Raw genomic sequence first — 18,753 nt, 5'->3', positions numbered from 1 at the left:
CAGAACGAGAAAAAGAACCAGCTAGCCACTACCTGCTGGCACTCTGTATCTCCAGCCTGTCACTACCTGCTGGCACCCTGCATCTCCAGCCTGTCACTACCTGCTGGCACCGGCATGAGGTTCTGGGGTTGACAGATTGGGTAGGAAAGAGGGTAGAGACCAACCATTCTAAAAACACTGTTCCTCTTTCATGAGATTTGTTGGGCATTGTGATGGTTAGGTTCTCATGTCAACTTGGCCAGGTGATGATGCCCAGTTGTCTAGTCAAGCAAGTACTGGTCTGACTGTTGCTGTGAGGATATTTTGAAGCTGGTTGATTAACTGGGAAGGCTGGTTTATTAAACCATCAGTCAGTGTTGCAGCTGTGGTAGATTACGTCTGCAATCAACTAAGGCTGTGGCCCACAACGAGATAATTCAATCAGTTGAAGACTTTTAAGGAAAAGAGACTTTCATTGCTTCCTCAGCCAGCTAGCCTCCGTGGGGTTCATCAAGACTCTTCATCGGAGCTGCCAGCTTCGCAGCCTGCCCTAAAGATTCTGGACACTTCTATTCCTACAGTTGTGTGAGACACTTGTGTAAATCTCATATTTACAGATATGTTCTCTTGGGTTGTTTCTCTAGAAAACCCTAACTAATACAGGCACGGATTTCATCTTTTTAAAATAGTATCATTCAGTCTTGTTTCCTTTTAGCCCTAGTGTGGAAAGGCCTGGGATTTGAGACTTCACTGCAAAAGATGGGGAGCTTCAGACTTGTAGATCAACCCAAGGAGTGTGGTTTTAACTGAACTGAGTTTAATCAAGCTGAGTGCATGTACCAGCCTGAAGGAAAAATAGAAACTTGGGAAATATGTTCCCATCTCAAATCTTTTCACGTATGGAAGAAAAATCTCTGTGGCCAGAAAGGCATAGAACTGTGCAGGCCCATTGCATGATGGGAGGTATCTCAGAGGCTTTCAAGGAGACCTGGTATTTAAATCAGTTAAGTTTGCCTCTACGATCAGCTGAGATGAGGACTTGGTATGACCAAATTATTCTGTAATCCAATGCTTACCCTCAGGGATACTGCCTTATTCCAGCTCATGGCATGCTGACCATACTCCAAATATGATTTTTTTCTTTGTTATCCCCTGAAGTTATCTGACTAGATACACTGTGGGTAAGCTGGTGCTTTTCTTGCACAGTCAGTTAACAGTGACACCTGGTGGTAACATACAGCAAGGTTATACCCTGCCCCCAGCCCTCACCCCTCCCCCAAGTTGCAAGATTTATGCCCCCTCCTTACAAGGCACATTCACTAGATAAAAGCATTAAACTGGAATGGCATCTCCATTCTTAGCATTTATAGCTTCGGTTATATCAACCGCCCCCTGATCAATTTCCATTTCTAGAGTTTACAGCTTGGATGTAAAAGCCTGCCACAAAGGCTATATTTAATATGACAAATTAAAAAAGCAAACAGAGTCTTGGCCATTCTTTGGAGCCAGGAAAAGAAAGCAGGAGGAAGGAAAAACCCAACTGTAAAGCATGCAAGGAGGAATCTTCAAGGAGCAGCTGAATTTGCCTCCCTTCCAAGAGGAATGAAGGGTGCCCTTGAGAGGCCCAAGCCACCTGGCAGACAGGCCCTGACAGGGTTCCGCTGGGCGGTCCTCATGCACCACTTCCTCGGGAACACAGAGGCCTCAGAGCAGGCCACCTGGCCTCCCAGGGGTTCTCACCAACCCTTCCTCAGACAGAGGGGCCGCTTTCCAAACGAGCTGGGTATCTGCCCAGGGATGGAAACTCACTGTTCCCAAAGAGAATCAGTGCACTTCTAGTCGGCTCTGGCAGTTTGTGTTCTTGTTTTTAATGTTTTTTTTTTTTATTATTGTATAGTATAACATATATACAAAGCAAAGAAATAAAAAAGCAATAGTTTTCAAAGCACTCTTTAACAAGTAGTTACAGGACAGATCCCAGAGTTTGTCATGGGGTACCATAGGATCCTCTCATTTTCCCTTCTAGCTGCTCCAGAACATAGGAGGCTAGAGGGCTTAAATATTTTTTTATCATCACAATCAACTTTTCTTCCTTCCAAATCTTAAAGCACAGAACAATTATTGTAGAACATATTTCAGAGTTTGTCATGGGTTATAATTCCACAATTTTAGGTTTTTACTTCTGCTACTCTAAAATACTGGAGACTAAAAGAGTTATTAATTTAATGATTCAGCATTCATATTCATTTGTTAAATTGTATTTTCTCTGTATAACTCCACCATCAATTTTGGTCTTTCCATCCCTCTCTTTAGGGGTGTTCAGGCTATGGTTATTCTAAATTTTTCGTATTGGAAGGGGCTGTCACTAATATGGGGTAGGGAGATGGAACTATCTGATGTTCTGGAAAGGCTGGGCTACGTTTTAGGACTTATCTGGACAAGGGATCCATCTGGAGGTTGTAGGTTTCTGGAAAGTTACTCTAGTGCATGGAACCCTTGTGGAATCTTATACATTGCCCTGGTGTTCTTTAGGATTGGCTGGAATGGTCCTGGTTGGAGGTTGGCAGGTGATGATAGGTAGCAAGGTCTAACTGAAGACTGTGTAAGAGCAACCTCCAGAGTAGCCTCTCGACTCTAACTGAACTCTCTCTGCCACTGATACTTTATTAGTTACACTTTTTCCCCCTTTTGTTCAGGATAGAATAGTTGATCCCATGGTGCCAGTTCTGGCATTTTTTCACCTGGTTCTTACAAATACTGAGCTGAGCCTTGATTTTTGTACCCCCCTTGGGCATTTGCCTGGCCTAAAGTGATGGCTTGGAGGTGAAAAGCAGCAGACAGTTTTAAGGGAGATTTGAGAAGTTAAGTAGAAAGGTTAACTTTCTTTGGAATGGATGCGGGGTGGGATGTGGATGTGGAATGGATGCGGGGTGGGATGTGGAATGGATGTGGGGTGGGATGTGGATGTGGAATGGATGCGGGGTGGGATGTGGAATGGATGTGGTGAGGGATGTGGATGTGGAATGGATGCGGGATGTGGATGTGGAATGGATGCGGGTGGGATGTGGGATGTGGAATGGATGTGGGGAGGGATGTGGATGTGGAATGGATGCGGGTGGGATGTGGATGTGGGATGGATGCGGGTGGGATGTGGGATGTGGAATGGATGTGGGGAGGGATGTGGATGTGGAATGGATGTGGGGAGGGATGTGGATGTGGAATGGATGTGGGGTGGGATGTGGATGTGGAATGGATGCGGGTGGGATGTGGATGTGGGATGGATGCGGGTGGGATGTGGGATGTGGAATGGATGTGGGGAGGGATGTGGATGTGGAATGGATGTGGGGTGGGATGTGGATGTGGAATGGATGCGGGTGGGATGTGGATGTGGGATGGATGCGGGTGGGATGTGGATGTGGAATGGATGTGGGGTGGGATGTGGATGTGGAATGGATGTGGGGAGGGATGTGGATGTGGAATGGATGCGGGATGTGGATGTGGAATGGATGCGGGTGGGATGTGGGATGTGGAATGGATGTGGGGAGGGATGTGGATGTGGAATGGATGTGGGGTGGGATGTGGATGTGGAATGGATGCGGGTGGGATGTGGATGTGGGATGGATGTGGGGTGGGATGTGGATGTGGAATGGATGTGGGGAGGGATGTGGATGTGGAATGGATGCGGGTGGGATGTGGATGTGGAATGGATGTGGTGAGGGATGTGGATGTGGAATGGATGCGGGTGGGATGTGGGATGTGGAATGGATGTGGGGTGGGATGTGGATGTGGAATGGATGTGGGGAGGGATGTGGATGTGGAATGGATGTGGGGTGGGATGTGGATGTGGAATGGATGCGGGTGGGATGTGGATGTGGGATGGATGCGGGTGGGATGTGGGATGTGGAATGGATGTGGGGAGGGATGTGGATGTGGAATGGATGTGGGGTGGGATGTGGATGTGGAATGGATGCGGGTGGGATGTGGATGTGGAATGGATGTGGGGTGGGATGTGGATGTGGAATGGATGTGGGGAGGGATGTGGATGTGGAATGGATGCGGGATGTGGATGTGGAATGGATGCGGGTGGGATGTGGGATGTGGAATGGATGTGGGGAGGGATGTGGATGTGGAATGGATGTGGGGTGGGATGTGGATGTGGAATGGATGTGGGGAGGGATGTGGATGTGGAATGGATGTGGGGTGGGATGTGGATGTGGAATGGATGCGGGTGGGATGTGGATGTGGGATGGATGCGGGTGGGATGTGGGATGTGGAATGGATGTGGGGAGGGATGTGGATGTGGAATGGATGTGGGGTGGGATGTGGATGTGGAATGGATGCGGGTGGGATGTGGATGTGGAATGGATGTGGGGTGGGATGTGGATGTGGAATGGATGTGGGGAGGGATGTGGATGTGGAATGGATGCGGGATGTGGATGTGGAATGGATGCGGGTGGGATGTGGGATGTGGAATGGATGTGGGGAGGGATGTGGATGTGGAATGGATGTGGGGAGGGATGTGGATGTGGAATGGATGCGGGGTGGGATGTGGATGTGGAATGGATGCGGGGTGGGATGTGGATGTGGAATGGATGTGGTGAGGGATGTGGATGTGGAATGGATGTGGGGTGGGATGTGGATGTGGAATGGATGCGGGGTGAGAAGGATTAAGGACCCACAATTGGATAGATGGTGGGGCCATGCGCTGAGATGGGGCCTACATCTTACTTAGGGGACTTCATCCACCAGCACTTACAGGTGTGACTGCTTCGAAACTAATCCCCCACCATCTCCCTCTTTTACAGTAATGAAACTCATAAGGAGCCCAGGTTTCCTATTGTCTCCGACTTCTCCCATTTAGAGAGCTTATTAATTTGTGAATCAAGATGCCAAATCACTCCGGATCAAGCACAACACTGATTTTTTTTCCTGACTTCAAAGTACGTTTGCAAATGATGTGGATGTGAAGCAATCAACCTTGCCCTCTACCACCTCCCACCCCCACCCCCACCCCCACCCTGCTGTCTCGCAGCCCTTCAGAAGGGAGGGCATCTGACTCAGCCCTGAATGGAATGCTGTGGAGGAGACAAAGCCGCTGCAGTCAGGTGGTCTGGCTGCATTTTCCTCCTCAGAGGGGCACCTTGAATACCAACTCAGGAATCAGCAAGGCCCAATTTCAGGTTTAATTGCTTTCAAAAAAGAGAATTATAAATGAAAAGACAATGAATTGTGAATATTATCAAATATTATCATGTTTGATAAGTCTAAACATGAACAGTGGATGTGGGGTGGGGGTAGAAAAGTAGGATGGGACAAGGAATATGAAAAACCAGAGCTTTGTAACAGGCACCCAAAAGAATTCACTTCAAGATAAATGTAGTATGTTCTTGAGTTGCCCTTTAAATTGCAGTACAACTAGCTTCAGGGGCCCTACCCGGGGGAGGGCTATTTTCGCCATAAATTGGTTCTTTAAGGAATAAGAATGCTCAGGGATAAGATGCTCCTCAGGAAGCTGGAAAAACCGTGACTGATTCTGGGCTTAGGGGACGTGAGGGAGAAAGGGACAGAAAGTAAAAAGGGAACGGGAAATCAAATGCAAAAAATTGCAAAGGATAATAAGTCAATTAAAAAAGAAATTCCCATCACACCCAGGTTTATAAAGGAGTGAGCTGGTTTTCCTCCTTTCAGTCAGAGCAGCTTTTCAGCCACTCCAGGTCACAGCTGACTGCCCAAGGATACAGAGGGTCAGTCTCTAGAAGCCTAAGGGGGAGCAACTGTGTCTTTGCCCAGAATGTGGAGCTGCTGGATCAGGCGGAGCTGCAGGGCCCAGGGCAGGGCACAGTGCCAGGCCAGGCAGGCTAGCTTTTGCACCAGTCCAGGAGACGACCAGCTCAAAGGAAGACTGGTATAAAGGGGCCAGAGGGCATTCTGGGTCTCGTGGGGATGTGGCTGTACACAGATTTTCAGCTTATGAGAAAATCCCTTAGGACTCAAGAAAGCAGATAAAGCTTCCTCCATTAGAGGTGGTGTAGTTATTCTCTAGCAAGCACAGTCAAAGTTCTTAGAGATTAGAATCGTGTAATTTCAGCACGAGCAAAGGCCTCTGTAACCATTAGTTCAGTGGTCTTTAACATTCTTTGGGTCACAGACTCTTAGAATTGGATGACTGTTGTGGACTCTGTCTTGAAAAATACATGTATGCACCTGCTTGCACACACAACCAATTTTGCATGCAATCTGTGAGGGTTCACAGCCCTTGGTGCACAAATAAGAATGCGTGGGGGGTCAGGTGTGCCAGATCAGTAACCCAATGCTTTTGCTTTGCACAGGAGGGAGGTGAGGCCCAGAGAGGTGTCAGGGTCACCTGGGCACCAGATGAGTAGGGCCTAGAACTGGGTTGCCCTCTGACGAGGAAAGTGCCTTGTCTCCTCCAGCACATTGTTTTATCAGCTTTTTGCCCCTTTGGAATTGTTGCTGACATTGCAGCAGAGGAAAAGGTTACTTGCAAAGAGAAATGTGTCTAGTAAAAATACCATTTCTAGAGTTGGCACAGTTAAAGAAATCATCTTAACCTGGCAAGAAGAGAGAGAAGAGAAAAGAGAGCAGAGATGCCTCAACTCTGCTCGCCATTAACAAATCATCTATAATTTAGAAAAATGCAAAGAGATGAGGGTGATCAAGCAGACTTACCTCCTGGCAGCCTCTTGTAATTTCACGGGCTGTTTGGCACTAAGGTAAATCAAGCAGGCATCAGCCACTTTATTCAGGTCACCCTCACCTGCAGAGAGGAAAAACAAAACAAGCATTGCCCTCAGACTGCATTTGGGACAAGCAGTAACCAACTATTCTCTGGTGAAACTGGAATAGCTAGGCAAGATGCCCTGGGCTCTTTACCTCATCTCTCAAGTCAAAAAGCACATCAAGATAAATGGATAAATGAGGTCGAAATAAGACTGAAGGATGTGCACGTGAACGCAGACGAGGGGAGCAGGGCTAAGAAGAGGGCTATTACAGAGGCAAGACAAAGTGCAGACTGTGTGTTCACGTAGGTCTAGCTGGTACCTACCTAGGTCCAATCTTTCGCAGAGTGGGCCCAGGCCCTGCAAGACGGCGAGCTGCAACTTGAAGGCCAGTGTGTGAGAATAAACTGGTCCAGCCCTGGCACTGACGGGAGCCTGGGCAACTAAAGAGCCAGCAAGCTTTGGCAAGATATCTTTGCAGAACCGGCTCCTCAGAAAATCGCCACACTTGCCTCCCAGGGTACGTAAAACCTGCAGAAACAGACCCCAGCTTGGTGACTGAACATTAACAAGGCAGCAAGAGAGCTAAAGAATGCTTGGTAATTCAATTTCATCTAGGTCTCTGCTTGAAAAGAACAGAATTACTGCTGTTAATTCCTTGCCCATGGTTTGTGATTCTGACAGTTATGAATTTGGAGGTCTCTGCTCCCAAGGCATGGCTGCTTCTATCCATAAATACAGATTACATGGAGAATAACTCAAAGGAATGTTGGGTTGGATGAATCATATGATTAATATTTTTATTTTCCTCCCCTTTTTGTTAAAAAAAAAAGAGCTTAAAGCAGCTCACATAGATCATCTCTTGAATCTTCCTAACATCCTTTGAGAAAAGAATGGTGCTTTTAACTCTAGGTGAAAAAATACAAACACTGCCTGGTTCAGGCATTAGGAGGTCAGTGACTGGGCCAAAGTCTCATGGCTGAGTCAGGGCAGGGCTCCCTGTGATTGGAGCCACCTCTATGTTCTTTCTGTTCAGCTGCACAATCTCTTAAGTATATCAGCCTTATTCCATCTTTCATAACAGGCAGTTTCTTTGCATGTTCTTGTTTTAAACTTTCTCTAGCAGAACATATTGAAACGCTTTGCCTTGCTGCACAAGACTGAGTACACAGGATAAGAGGAATTTCTTTAAAGATTGGTAAGCAAGGCATAACCAGCACACAGAGTGTTTGCTGACTTTGCAGAGGATAAGGTGCTTATTTCAGACCCCTCAGCTGAAGGGTGCACAAGGTGGCACAGACCTCAGCTGTCATTAACGTGTCCAGGAGTGGAAAAAACAGCCTCAGTTTACAGAACATGTGTCTTTATATTTTTTCTTTTTCTATGCCTGCTGTCATTTCAGATAAACCTAATTTGCATAAAAGAAAACAGCACATCAATAAGATTCAGCAATACCTCTCTATCCCCCTCTCTATATACACAATCACAGATATACATGTGTGCATCGCTTTGCATATTTTTGCTTGGAAAAATTATTCACAATATACGCTTTAAATGTAAGCTTGTATTTTGATCCAGCATATGTTGAAGAAACTTACAGAAAACCAAAATACTTTTGCTAAGTACATTAGTCATGTTTTTGGCTTCATTTTATGTCCCTACATATCTTTTCTCTGTCTTACCTTGCTCACCTACTCTTATATGTTACCTTGCCATGGTAAATGTATTTCTGTAGGTTGATTTAAGTGCTTTTAAGAATAAGGAAGGATACAAATAAATAAGCTAAGATACATGTGCTAATATAAGCCAAACTAAGTTAGCAATATTAATACCTTACACATGCACTATATATGGCTTTTAACTTTTCAAAGCATTTCACCAAATGGCCCCATTTTATCCTTGACAACAACACTACAGAAGAGTAGGAAAAGTGTTCCTAAGCCCAACCTGAAAAGGGTGGTCATGGGGTTTGCCCAAAACCACTCGGCTAAGCAAAGCACACCCACCGCTAGAATGTAGGCCCCTTCACCTTGACTCTTGTGTAGTGCAAAGAATAACATAGTGGTGAACCCACAAATCTGGGTTCTATCATTTACTAGCTGGCTGATCTTGAGAAAATTCCTTAGCTTCTCTGTGTTTTTTTCTGCTGTCAAACATGGATATAATAATACCTACCTTGCCAGGTTGCTGTGAAGAGAAGATTAGCTCATACATGGGGAAGTGCTGAGAACTCTGCTTGGCACACAGCAGGTACTCAATAAATATCAGAGCCCTTTTCCCGTCTACGAGTTCACTCCGCTTAAATTCAAAAGTAAACTAACTTATTTTCTTCTTTGTGCTTTCCTTATTTTTCTCTACACTACACGGCAGATGATATTGCAATCAAATAAAAAGAGAACCAACCCCCAAAGATATTGGTGAGCTCTGTGCACACTCCCTCCCCCTCAGGATGGACGGGGGAGGGTGGCAATACAGTACCTTGAAGGCTCTGAGCACTGCCAGGGGGTCATCATTTGTGAGTCGGTGCACGAGCGAGGGCCAGGCCCGATGAGCCAAGGGAAGGAGCTGGTTCCTATGAGACTGCAGAACCACTACACACAAATCCAGCACATCTAAGACCTGAAAGAAAAGAGCACATAATTTTAACAGATGGTAAAGGATGGTAAAGGACTGGAAAACAGATGTGTGGAGTCATGTCACCATTTTAAAAGAGTAAAGTTAAAAACTCATTAAATCCAAGCACTGGCTAGGTACTGGGAACACACACAGGAATAATATGCACAGGTTTTCCAGCCTTCAAGGGGCTTATAGTCAACTTGGGAAAGAACTGAATTAGATACCACTCAAATACAGAAATAATAACCATTGTGACAAGTACTAGAAGGGAAAGTAACGGGTGAAATGCAAAGAAACTAAGGGGAGGGATCTAAATGAAGCAGACTGCAGACAGGGCTTCTCTGAGAAAATGACTTCTAAAATGAGACATAAAGAATTAGTAGGAGCTAGTTATATAAAAGGTGAAAGAGTGTTCCAACTGGAAACAGTAATGTGGAGGAATAAGAGGTGGGCAAGATAGCTTGCAGCATTCAAACTAAGGCAGGGCAGTGTGAAGCAATGCAGGGGAGGGGTCAGATGGGACAGGAGGGGCAGCTGGGGCTGGACCATGAAGGGGTCAGGTTAAGGATTTTTAAATTTCATACTAAGTGCCGTAGGGAGACACTGAAGTGTTTCAAGCAGGCAAGTGACATGATTATTGTTTTTAAAAGGTCATTCTGGCTGCTGAGTAGAAAGGAGAGTTGAAGTGGGCAGGAGAAGAAGTGAGGAGGTGCTTTAGGAGGCCACAGCACACCACATGAGGGGAGGAACATGACATGGGCGGGCGATGCTGGCAGAGAGGTAGACAAGCAAAGGACTCAAGATCTATTTTGGAGATGAAATGGCCTGTATTACTGAAGGAATGGATATTGAAAAGGGGAAGAGACATACCAAGAATAGCTGCCTGGATTCAGTTGCAGCAGCTGAATAGATAGTGGGGAGGCCACTTAAGATGGGGAACAATGGAAGAGAAACAAATCTAGAGGCTGGGTAAGATTGAGTTGTTGCTTCTCAATGGAGAGGCCAAGTAGGCAGTTGAGATATAAGACAACCTTTGAAGAAAGGTTTGGGATAGACTAGATGACAATTAGACTTTTTACATTTTCTGAGTGTGTTTCCTGATTTCTTGTATCTCAAAACTCAGTGAAAACAGACAGCCTGCTTAGGTGTCCTATGCAGTGGTCACCACGATGACTGCAGGCTTCCTTCCCACACGGACAGGCCAGCCTTCTCAGAGCAGAGCCGCTGCACGTCTGAGTCAGAGAGACTGGCTGAAGCCTTCCAATGTTACTCAGTAAACCCACACTGGATGCCTACCAGGTTCCATTCCACTGAGAATGGAATAGAAAGAAGAAAAGGGGCCCTGCCCTTGAGGGGTGAATAGCTTAGGCAGGGAATAAGAGGAAGCAGAGTAGTATGGTGGGGAACAGACTATTATGGAATGGTGGCCTAGTAAAATGGCTTAGGTATCAAACAGCTTTGAATATGAGTTCTGCCACTAAGGGAACATGTTATCGTAATTCATTGATTCAAAGATGGACAATTTCCCCCTCTTCCCGGAATGTTCTCTCTGCCTTCGCCCATTTGCAGGGCTACCTCCCTTTCAATCTTTAAGTTTTAGCTTGAATGCTGCTCAGAGAGGCTTTCCTTGACCACATAGTCTAAATCAGAGTACAAGCTCTATGTCTTATTTAACAGTTTGGCACAGAGTAACTTCCCAATATATGTTTGTTACATGGGTGAATTACTATTTTCTATCACTGACCCTGCTTGTTACCCCTTACAGCATGTTCTAAACTTGCATGTATGTGTTTGTGCATTGCCTCTCTCCCCACAGTAGGTGGGAAGCTCTGTGAAGACAGGGATCACAACTGCTTCACTCCCTTTTATACACCCTCAGTCTGACCAGTAATAGTCCTAATTAAGCATTTAGTAAATGAGTGCACGTGCCACACCCCATGCTAACTGTTTCATATTTATAATCAACAGCCTTGTGAGGTAGGCACCATTAGCTCCATTTTACAGATGAAGAAGCTGAGGATCAAAAAGGTGAATTAACTACTCAGGATCATACAGCTGTAAGAGGCAGAGCAGGATTTGAACTGAGTTATATAGGTCAGACTCCAAAGTTGATGCTCTTAGAGACTGTGATATGTATGCATCTGCTACACAACCTCCATAAAGGGGAAGACATTTGACCAGCACCTTGGCGGATATAAAGGAATTTGATGAACATATCAACCAGAGACCTACAATAAAGCTGAGCATGTAATAGGCACGCAAAAAATGCTTGCTGGATGGAATAAATGAATGCTAAGTGGTGTCTCTGGGAAGACTATACAAATTTCACAAGACACAGACCTGAGATTTGAGATCATCTGAGGATTAGGATTTCCTAGTCCATCACCCCTAGGTGAGGCAAGGTGTTCACACAGGAGACAGTGCTTGACTAAGGCAGTTGTGTTCCTCACTCCTGCCCAGTGTAGGGAGGAGTAAGCTGTGTTGTTTTCCTGTGGGAATAAGATCTGCTCCCAAGTGATTCTGATTCCCTCCACCTCACTCCACTGTCCTACCACTGGAGTCACTGCTGTATATTTAAGTCCTGGCTGACAGAGGTGCTGTTTGGGACACTGCCAGGAAATAAAGGTGTAAGATTAAGACAAGTGTTGATGTTTCTCCTACAATGAAAATGGAAAGAGAAACAGAGATAAGACCAAGTATCAGGCTTGGAAGAATGAACACTTTAAAGTATGAAAGCCTGCATCCTACATTAAGTCAGCTGAGAAATGATACCCTTTCCAGAGAATATGACTTTCTTTCCCCTGGAATGCCAATGAATCCCCCAAACTTTTTGTGCTTTTAAATTCAGGGGCCTCAGCTCCCTTTTGGCTTCTGAACAAAAACAGAAAGATATTAGACTGTCATCCCACAGATAAATTCCTCCCGATGCCTCCTCTTGGCCACCACACATGGGCCAGGAGATAAGGGAAGCTACTTCCCTATCCATGTAGTCATGCCAACCAGAGCAAATCCTCAGCCCTGCTGCTCTGAACTGCGGAGAAGGGCGGCACACTGACCTTCAAGCGGATTTTCAGACTTTTATCTGACAGTAAGTGGACGCAGCGCTCCATCACGTCCCTGGCTATCCGAATCTGCACTGGCAGCGGTGGCTCCAGGTCAGGATGGGGGTCGTTTCCATCCACTTCGGGGGGCACTGACTGCTCTTCTGGAGAAAGAGCAGAACTGGAGATAGTTTTGTGAGCAATGCCCCAATCCCACTTGAACTCCCAACCTCAGACTCAGGAATAGAACCTATAACTAGGAACAGATTCTAAGGAAACCAACTAAAATGTGATTCACACTGTATGAGTCAAGATGCTCACTACAGCCTTCACTGTTGGGTCTAAAAACTGGGGTATAAACCTTCCCTCTCCACTCAAAGGGGAATGGTTATGTAAAACATGGACCATCTACACAATAGCAGGTTATGAAGTCCCTAAAATCTGTGTTCACCAAGGGTTTTAATGACAAGGTAAAATGCTTATGAAACAACATTGTGTTAGAGAAAGACAAGATACAAGTTGCATACACAGCCTGAGCACTATTATGTACATTTCTGCATGGAAAGAAGTACAACAAAATATTAACAGTGACAGGGTTATGAGCTAATAGGTGTTTCTTCACTTTTTCTAAATCTTTGGTTTTTTTCTAAATTTCCATTAATAAACATTTAGAATAAAAGAATAAGAGACCAAAGTTCCAATTTGGTCTGAGGCTGGGCAGTTACCTGGCTAGCCTTTACTCAGCCCTGTACTCACCTTTCTTTCCTCTTGGTTCTCCTTTGGCTAAAGGGGATACTTGCTTGTCTTCCCCACCAGCCTGTAAGATCTTTAGATGGACAGGATCAAGTATTACTTATCCTGTGTGACAGATTACAGCAGGGAAGCCTGGTGCAATGCACAGGGAATGAGATTTGGTCACAGGAGGCCAGCTGAGGTCTTCCCTCCACAACTTCTTCATCCTAACTTACCTTGTCTGAACAATGGGGATAAAGTATATGTACCACATATGCTTGTTGAGACGGTTAAATGAAGTGCAGGGCACCAGCTATTACCATTCTTTCACTGCCTAGAACATTGCATTGGATGAGATAGGTGCAAATTTGTAAATTAAAACAACAAAAACACCTGTGCCTTGCACAAAACCCAGGCTAAAAACCCACCTCTGAAAAATTTTTCTCTACTTAAAGTCTACCTCCCCCTCCCAGTACCCCCACTGTCAGCTGTGCTCATTTCCACTGAGCTGAGCATGGCTCCCTTAACTCTTCCCCATTTACGTTTCCTCTGCTGAAAAAACAATAACTTAGAGTAGAAGCCACACCTTTCTTTAATAGACGTTGCAAAGATAAATGAAAACAAACATTTGTGGAATGTTTGGATTTCTTGGAGAAAGAGACCTTAGATGTACAAGGTGCTTCTATTTGTGGTTAAAGCAAAAAAAAACAAAACAAAACTCATATCAAACCAACATCAGCCCATTTTTTATAATGCTGTGTATGATATGTACTTGAAAAATAATTTTAAGAATGATAAGGCTGTGCTCTTCTTCCCAGAGGAAGATTTGTTATGAAATTCACCTATTGCGGAATGTTATTTAAGGGATGTGGATTTTTCTGTTATCGGAAGAAAGGTTTGATCCATTCAGTCTGTTCTTCATGAATATCAATTAGAACCAGACGCTCCTAATCACGACAGAATGGATCTGCCACCAATGCTCAGATTTCAAACAAGAAGGGCAAATCCCAACTATGGGGGATCAAGACACTACCTCTTCTTAAGGGTTTCCAGGTCCAGGTGAGGGGTGTAGTTCACAAAAAGAATTGGATTGTCTTAAGAAACAAACCTGAGAAGAAAAAGCCTGGTAGATTTCTGATCAGAAAACTGTCTTGGGGAGAGTGATGACTTAACCCTGCATAAATCATTTTTTGGGTCTGGTGATGCTTTTCTACTATTTAGGAAGAATTTGTTGCAGTTAGGTGCACTGAGCTATTATTTCCTGTATCCTGGAAGTATTGGCTTCAGTTCACCCAAGAGTCTTAGAGATTGCCGAAAAAGAAAAAGGAAAAAAGAAATTTGCTTTGTTCCAATTTAACGAACTAATTTGGGACTCAGTTCAATTTAGGACAGTTCTGAGACCATCAAGCTCATTATGACTTGGCATTTTATATTTGCAGAGGAGAGACTAATAATTTATTAATCCTTCCATGACCCGAAGCTCCAGATTGAGCTTGTGAATAAAACAATAGGCCAGAGATTTAACTAGCATGAATTCCCTTCTCCTTTATCATAGAAATTGATAAGAAAAACACTGAAATCTCCCATCAATAAATAAATGGACAAAGCATATGAACAGACAACGGGCCTAAGAAAAAATTATTAGGAAAGAAGCATTTAGAAAGATGTTCAACCTTGCCAGTAATCAAAGAAATGCAAAGTAAAATAACGAACAATTTTCACCTATTAATTTAGCAAGAAGTAAAACTGTTAACAGCCAATGTTGGTGAGGTTGTGGTAAAGTCAGGAATAATCCTGCACTGCTGAGGTGTAAATTGATACAATCTTTCTGGAAGGCAATTTGGCAAGCATTAAAAATGTTCTTATTTTTGACCCAGAAATCCTGCACCTGGGAATTTATAAAGAGATATGCAAAAAGGAAGAAATGGTCACTTGCACAGACTCATCTACTGCAATGCTATTTTATTAGGGTGAAAAGCTAGACGCAAACTAAACTTACCAGAAGAGGTTTAACACTTAATAGCAGCTATTATAATATTAGTGGTGAAACCTCCATAGCAAAATGGAGAGTTGCTTATGCTATAACTAAACGAAAAAAAAGCATAATACATTTAAAAGACGGCTGCAACCATACAAAATAGGTTTATAACAAGAAAGAAAAGGAAAGAGTGCACAAAAATGAGAATTGCTATGCTAGCATGGTGGGATGAGTGACTTTTTTTGCTTCTAAATTTTCTGTACCGTTGTTACATTGTTTTTATAATAATCTGAAAAAGAAAAGCTAAGCCAAAATAAATCATAGTTACCTTCTTCATTATCAAAATCTGAGACATTTCCTTCTGCTACATTCTTCTCTTTGAGATAGTTCAGCAAGAACTGTTCGATGTCTTCGGCTGTGGTGGTATTCTCAAGTGATTTCTCAAGAGTTGTTGGTCTTTGGGTCAAAAGACTTTCCTCCTTCTTGAAAGTCTGTTCTTGGAGTTGCCTGGGATTGTTTGTGTCTGGGAACCACTGGGCTATAAGTAAAGGGTTATAAAATTGATGTAATCATCAACTTGTCATCAATAGGCAGAATAAGCTTTTGCCATGGCCTGTAGGGCCCCTGTGTGATCCAGTCACATTTGCCTGTTCCTTCTCATCTTCTACTACCCCCAGATGCCCATTCACTGACCACCTTCTAGTTCCTCCGACGTGCCAGAGGACACGTACAAGCCACAAAATTCTGAGTATGGGATGTACTGCTCATTAGCAGAAAATAGGTTTTACAGAGCTTTGAGAATGGACAGTCTTACATATATATTTCTAACACATATTTTCCTGCCTTTAGAACTTTTGCATATGGCGTTTCCTGTCTGGAACACTCCCCATCCCAATCCCCACCATTCCTGGTTAATTATAACTCATTTTCCATGTTTCAGTACAAATATAATGTGCCCAGTAAAGCCATCCCTTGAATCCCCAATACAATTTAGGTCCCCTACATATTCTCTTTATGTAGCACTATATTCTTTCTCTTCATCACCATATATTACTCATTTTTGTGTATCCTGTTTAGTGTCTGAATCTCCCATTAGACTCTATGCTCTATGAGCTAGCAGCCTTTGATCACCATTAGAAAACCACTGTGGTGGATTTCTCAATTCACCATGCATATATTTTGAGCATGGTGAATACTCAAAATATATGCTGTGTGAACAAATACACTAGAAGTGAGAACACGTACAAGTGACAAAATTCTGAGTACAGTATACACTAGAAGACAGGTTCTACAGAGCCTTGAGAATGGACAGAGTCTTGTACATGTATTTGAGAAAAAATGTTTTAGAAGACTGGCCATTTTTTTCTCCAACACCTTCCCTTCTTCAGTGCTGCTCCAAAATTTCTGATTTTGTAATCACTGAATAATTCTTAAATGTTGCTGGGTCCAGTGGCTTTCCAACTGTGCCTAGGACAGCCTTAGGGCTCTGCCAAAACGTCTAAGGAGTCACAACAGGGGGGAGCACAAGAAGACCACAGGCTAAAGGGGTGTGTTCCAGGGTCTCTAACCCTTCTTCAAACAAAGCAGCTCTATTTTCAATGTTTTGTATATTGGGGCTTTCCCTGAGGCTTCATTTCAAAAAAGGCTCTACTACTTAAAAAATGAAACAATAAAAACAAAAATCCCATAATCTGAAAATTGCTGTTCTAGTCTGGTACCTTCATTCTGCAGACAGCAGGGGAAAAGCCTCTGATAACATTTAGCACATGCTAATCTTCTTTTTATTAAGGAGCATCTGTACAAAGGCAGATGAGATGCCAGGGTTAGGCCACTGGGAATAGCAGTGAGCAAATGCCTGAGATGAGAACCTTCAATCCAGTATATGGAGGTTCCTAAATGTAGGGATCAACTATATACATTTCTTTGATGCTCCACCCCTAGAAGTAAATTGGGTCCTTAGTGTACTCCACGGAATTGTGCTCCCAAATACAACCAGCATGCCACATTTACATTGCTAACAGCGGACACATTGCAAGGATTACATGTAGATTTAAGACTAGCTCCAGATATTAGTCTTTGCTCACAAATGGCTTTTAAACATATGAAAGAAGTTCAATTTCACTCTTTATGGAAATTGAAACTATAATAATGTGCTACTTTTCTTCTACTGGATTACCACAGATTAAAAAGCTTGGTAATATAGAGTGTGGGTGAGGGTGTGGCAAAATTGGCACTTTCTTACATTGCTGATGTAAGTTTAAACTGGTACAACCTCTTTGGGGAGCAATCTGATACTCTCTATCAAAAACTGAAAAGTAGAAACTAGCATTTCTACTTTTAGGAATTATACTATGGATATACTTAAGACAAGTCCAAATGACCTACAAAGGTACTCGTTGCATTTTTTTGTGGTAGTAAAAGATTGGAAACAACAGACTGTCCACCGAGAAATAAGTAGGTAAATGAATTATGGTACAGCCACGCAGAATAACTATGTAGCCATAAAAAGGACACTGTAGTCCTATGTCCAGATGTGGCACAATCTCCAAATTCTGAGGTATGTGAGTTCACAGACACTGTTACTTTCAAAGCTACATTGTATTTTTCGTGTTATGAATAATCAGCCAATCAGAAGCTGGTGCTAAGTGTTCATTTAACTGATGGCTCTTGCCCTTAAGTACCTAATGTTTATTAGTCAATGCATAGTGAACTACCGGGCATGTGTTAACTCAATTTCCTAAAGCAACTTAAGGGCCCTTTTAAGACCTTTCAGAAGTTCTATGAGACCAGACTTCTACTCTCAAAAGAATGGCCATCAGTTAATCAATGCTAAACAAAAGTACCATCAAAAAGTGTGACTTTCCTATTTTATCATATCAACTCTACCTTGGTTCTGTTTGTTATTCAAAAGGACTTATCTGGGTCCTTTCAGAAAAGTTATCTCCCATTATGCTTCTTTTTCTGGGATGCTTCATAACCAATCTTAACTACTCTCATTTTTCCTTCTTCCACCTCATTGAAAAAAAAAAAAAGGTGACCAAAGACATCAGCAATCCAAGGCGATTCAATTTTCAAGGCCCAAATGAAGATTTCTCCCAACAGAACATACTTGACAGGGTTTTTAAAATATATATATATTTAAATCTCAAATTTAAATATAGAACAATCCCCCAGAGGAGTAAAGGCAGAAGTATGGGGCCTATATGATGTATACACAGTCTGCTGGTGTTAGGAGTGTCTGTCTTGTTCACTGCTGACTCCCCAGTGGCCAGCCCAGTACACACGCTTCCCAGTGTTTGCAAATTGAAGTAAGGCCCTATAGCAGTTGTCCTTGCCCACCTGTCATTTTATGCCACTCTTTCCACACTGGCCTCCTTTCTGTTCGCCAAAGACCCCAAGCCCTTTCTTCCCTCCAGGTTTTGCAACCCCCTTTGCCTGTACGTTTTTAAAAGCCATAAGAAGAATGGGACAGCCCCATATGTACTGACGGGCCCTTCTCTTCCTTTAGGTCTCAGCTTGCTTCCTCAGAGAGGCTCTTCCTGACCACTCAAAGTAGCCTGTCCCTGTTACTCTTCCATCAAAAGCCTATGTCCTTCAGTGCCTATGAGAATCTGAAATGAGCTAGTTTGATGATTTGTTTATCATCTCTCTCCCCGTATCAGGAGAA

The 18,753-nt window shown here is 43.6% G+C and overlaps 1 protein-coding gene across 9 annotated transcripts in view; it reads right to left on the bottom strand.

The window, feature by feature from the left end:
* TTI1 (TELO2 interacting protein 1) overlaps positions 1-18,753 on the bottom strand; it is a 58,735-nt gene that overhangs the window by 9,318 nt on the left and 30,664 nt on the right. For 6 of the 9 annotated variants that reach the window (XM_077168984.1, XM_077168960.1, XM_077169013.1 and 3 more), the window contains 5 exons: positions 15,415-15,624; positions 12,392-12,540; positions 9,198-9,338; positions 7,046-7,250; positions 6,670-6,757 (listed from right to left, as the gene is read on the bottom strand). In XM_077168984.1, the coding sequence (XP_077025099.1) occupies positions 6,670-6,757; positions 7,046-7,250; positions 9,198-9,338; positions 12,392-12,540; positions 15,415-15,624 (793 nt within the window). Of the gene's footprint in view, positions 1-8; positions 1,203-5,031; positions 5,169-6,669; positions 6,758-7,045; positions 7,251-9,197; positions 9,339-12,391; positions 12,541-15,414; positions 15,625-18,753 lie in introns of those variants that run through there. The other 3 variants (XR_013179319.1, XM_077169003.1, XM_077169020.1) reach the window with 3 other exon arrangements.

Source organism: Tamandua tetradactyla, chromosome 1 (assembly GCF_023851605.1).
Source record: "Tamandua tetradactyla isolate mTamTet1 chromosome 1, mTamTet1.pri, whole genome shotgun sequence".
Classification (NCBI taxonomy): Eukaryota; Metazoa; Chordata; class Mammalia; order Pilosa; family Myrmecophagidae; genus Tamandua; species Tamandua tetradactyla.
The sequence above is the reverse complement of the archived record's forward strand: the minus strand, read 5'-3'. Positions and strand labels throughout refer to the sequence as shown.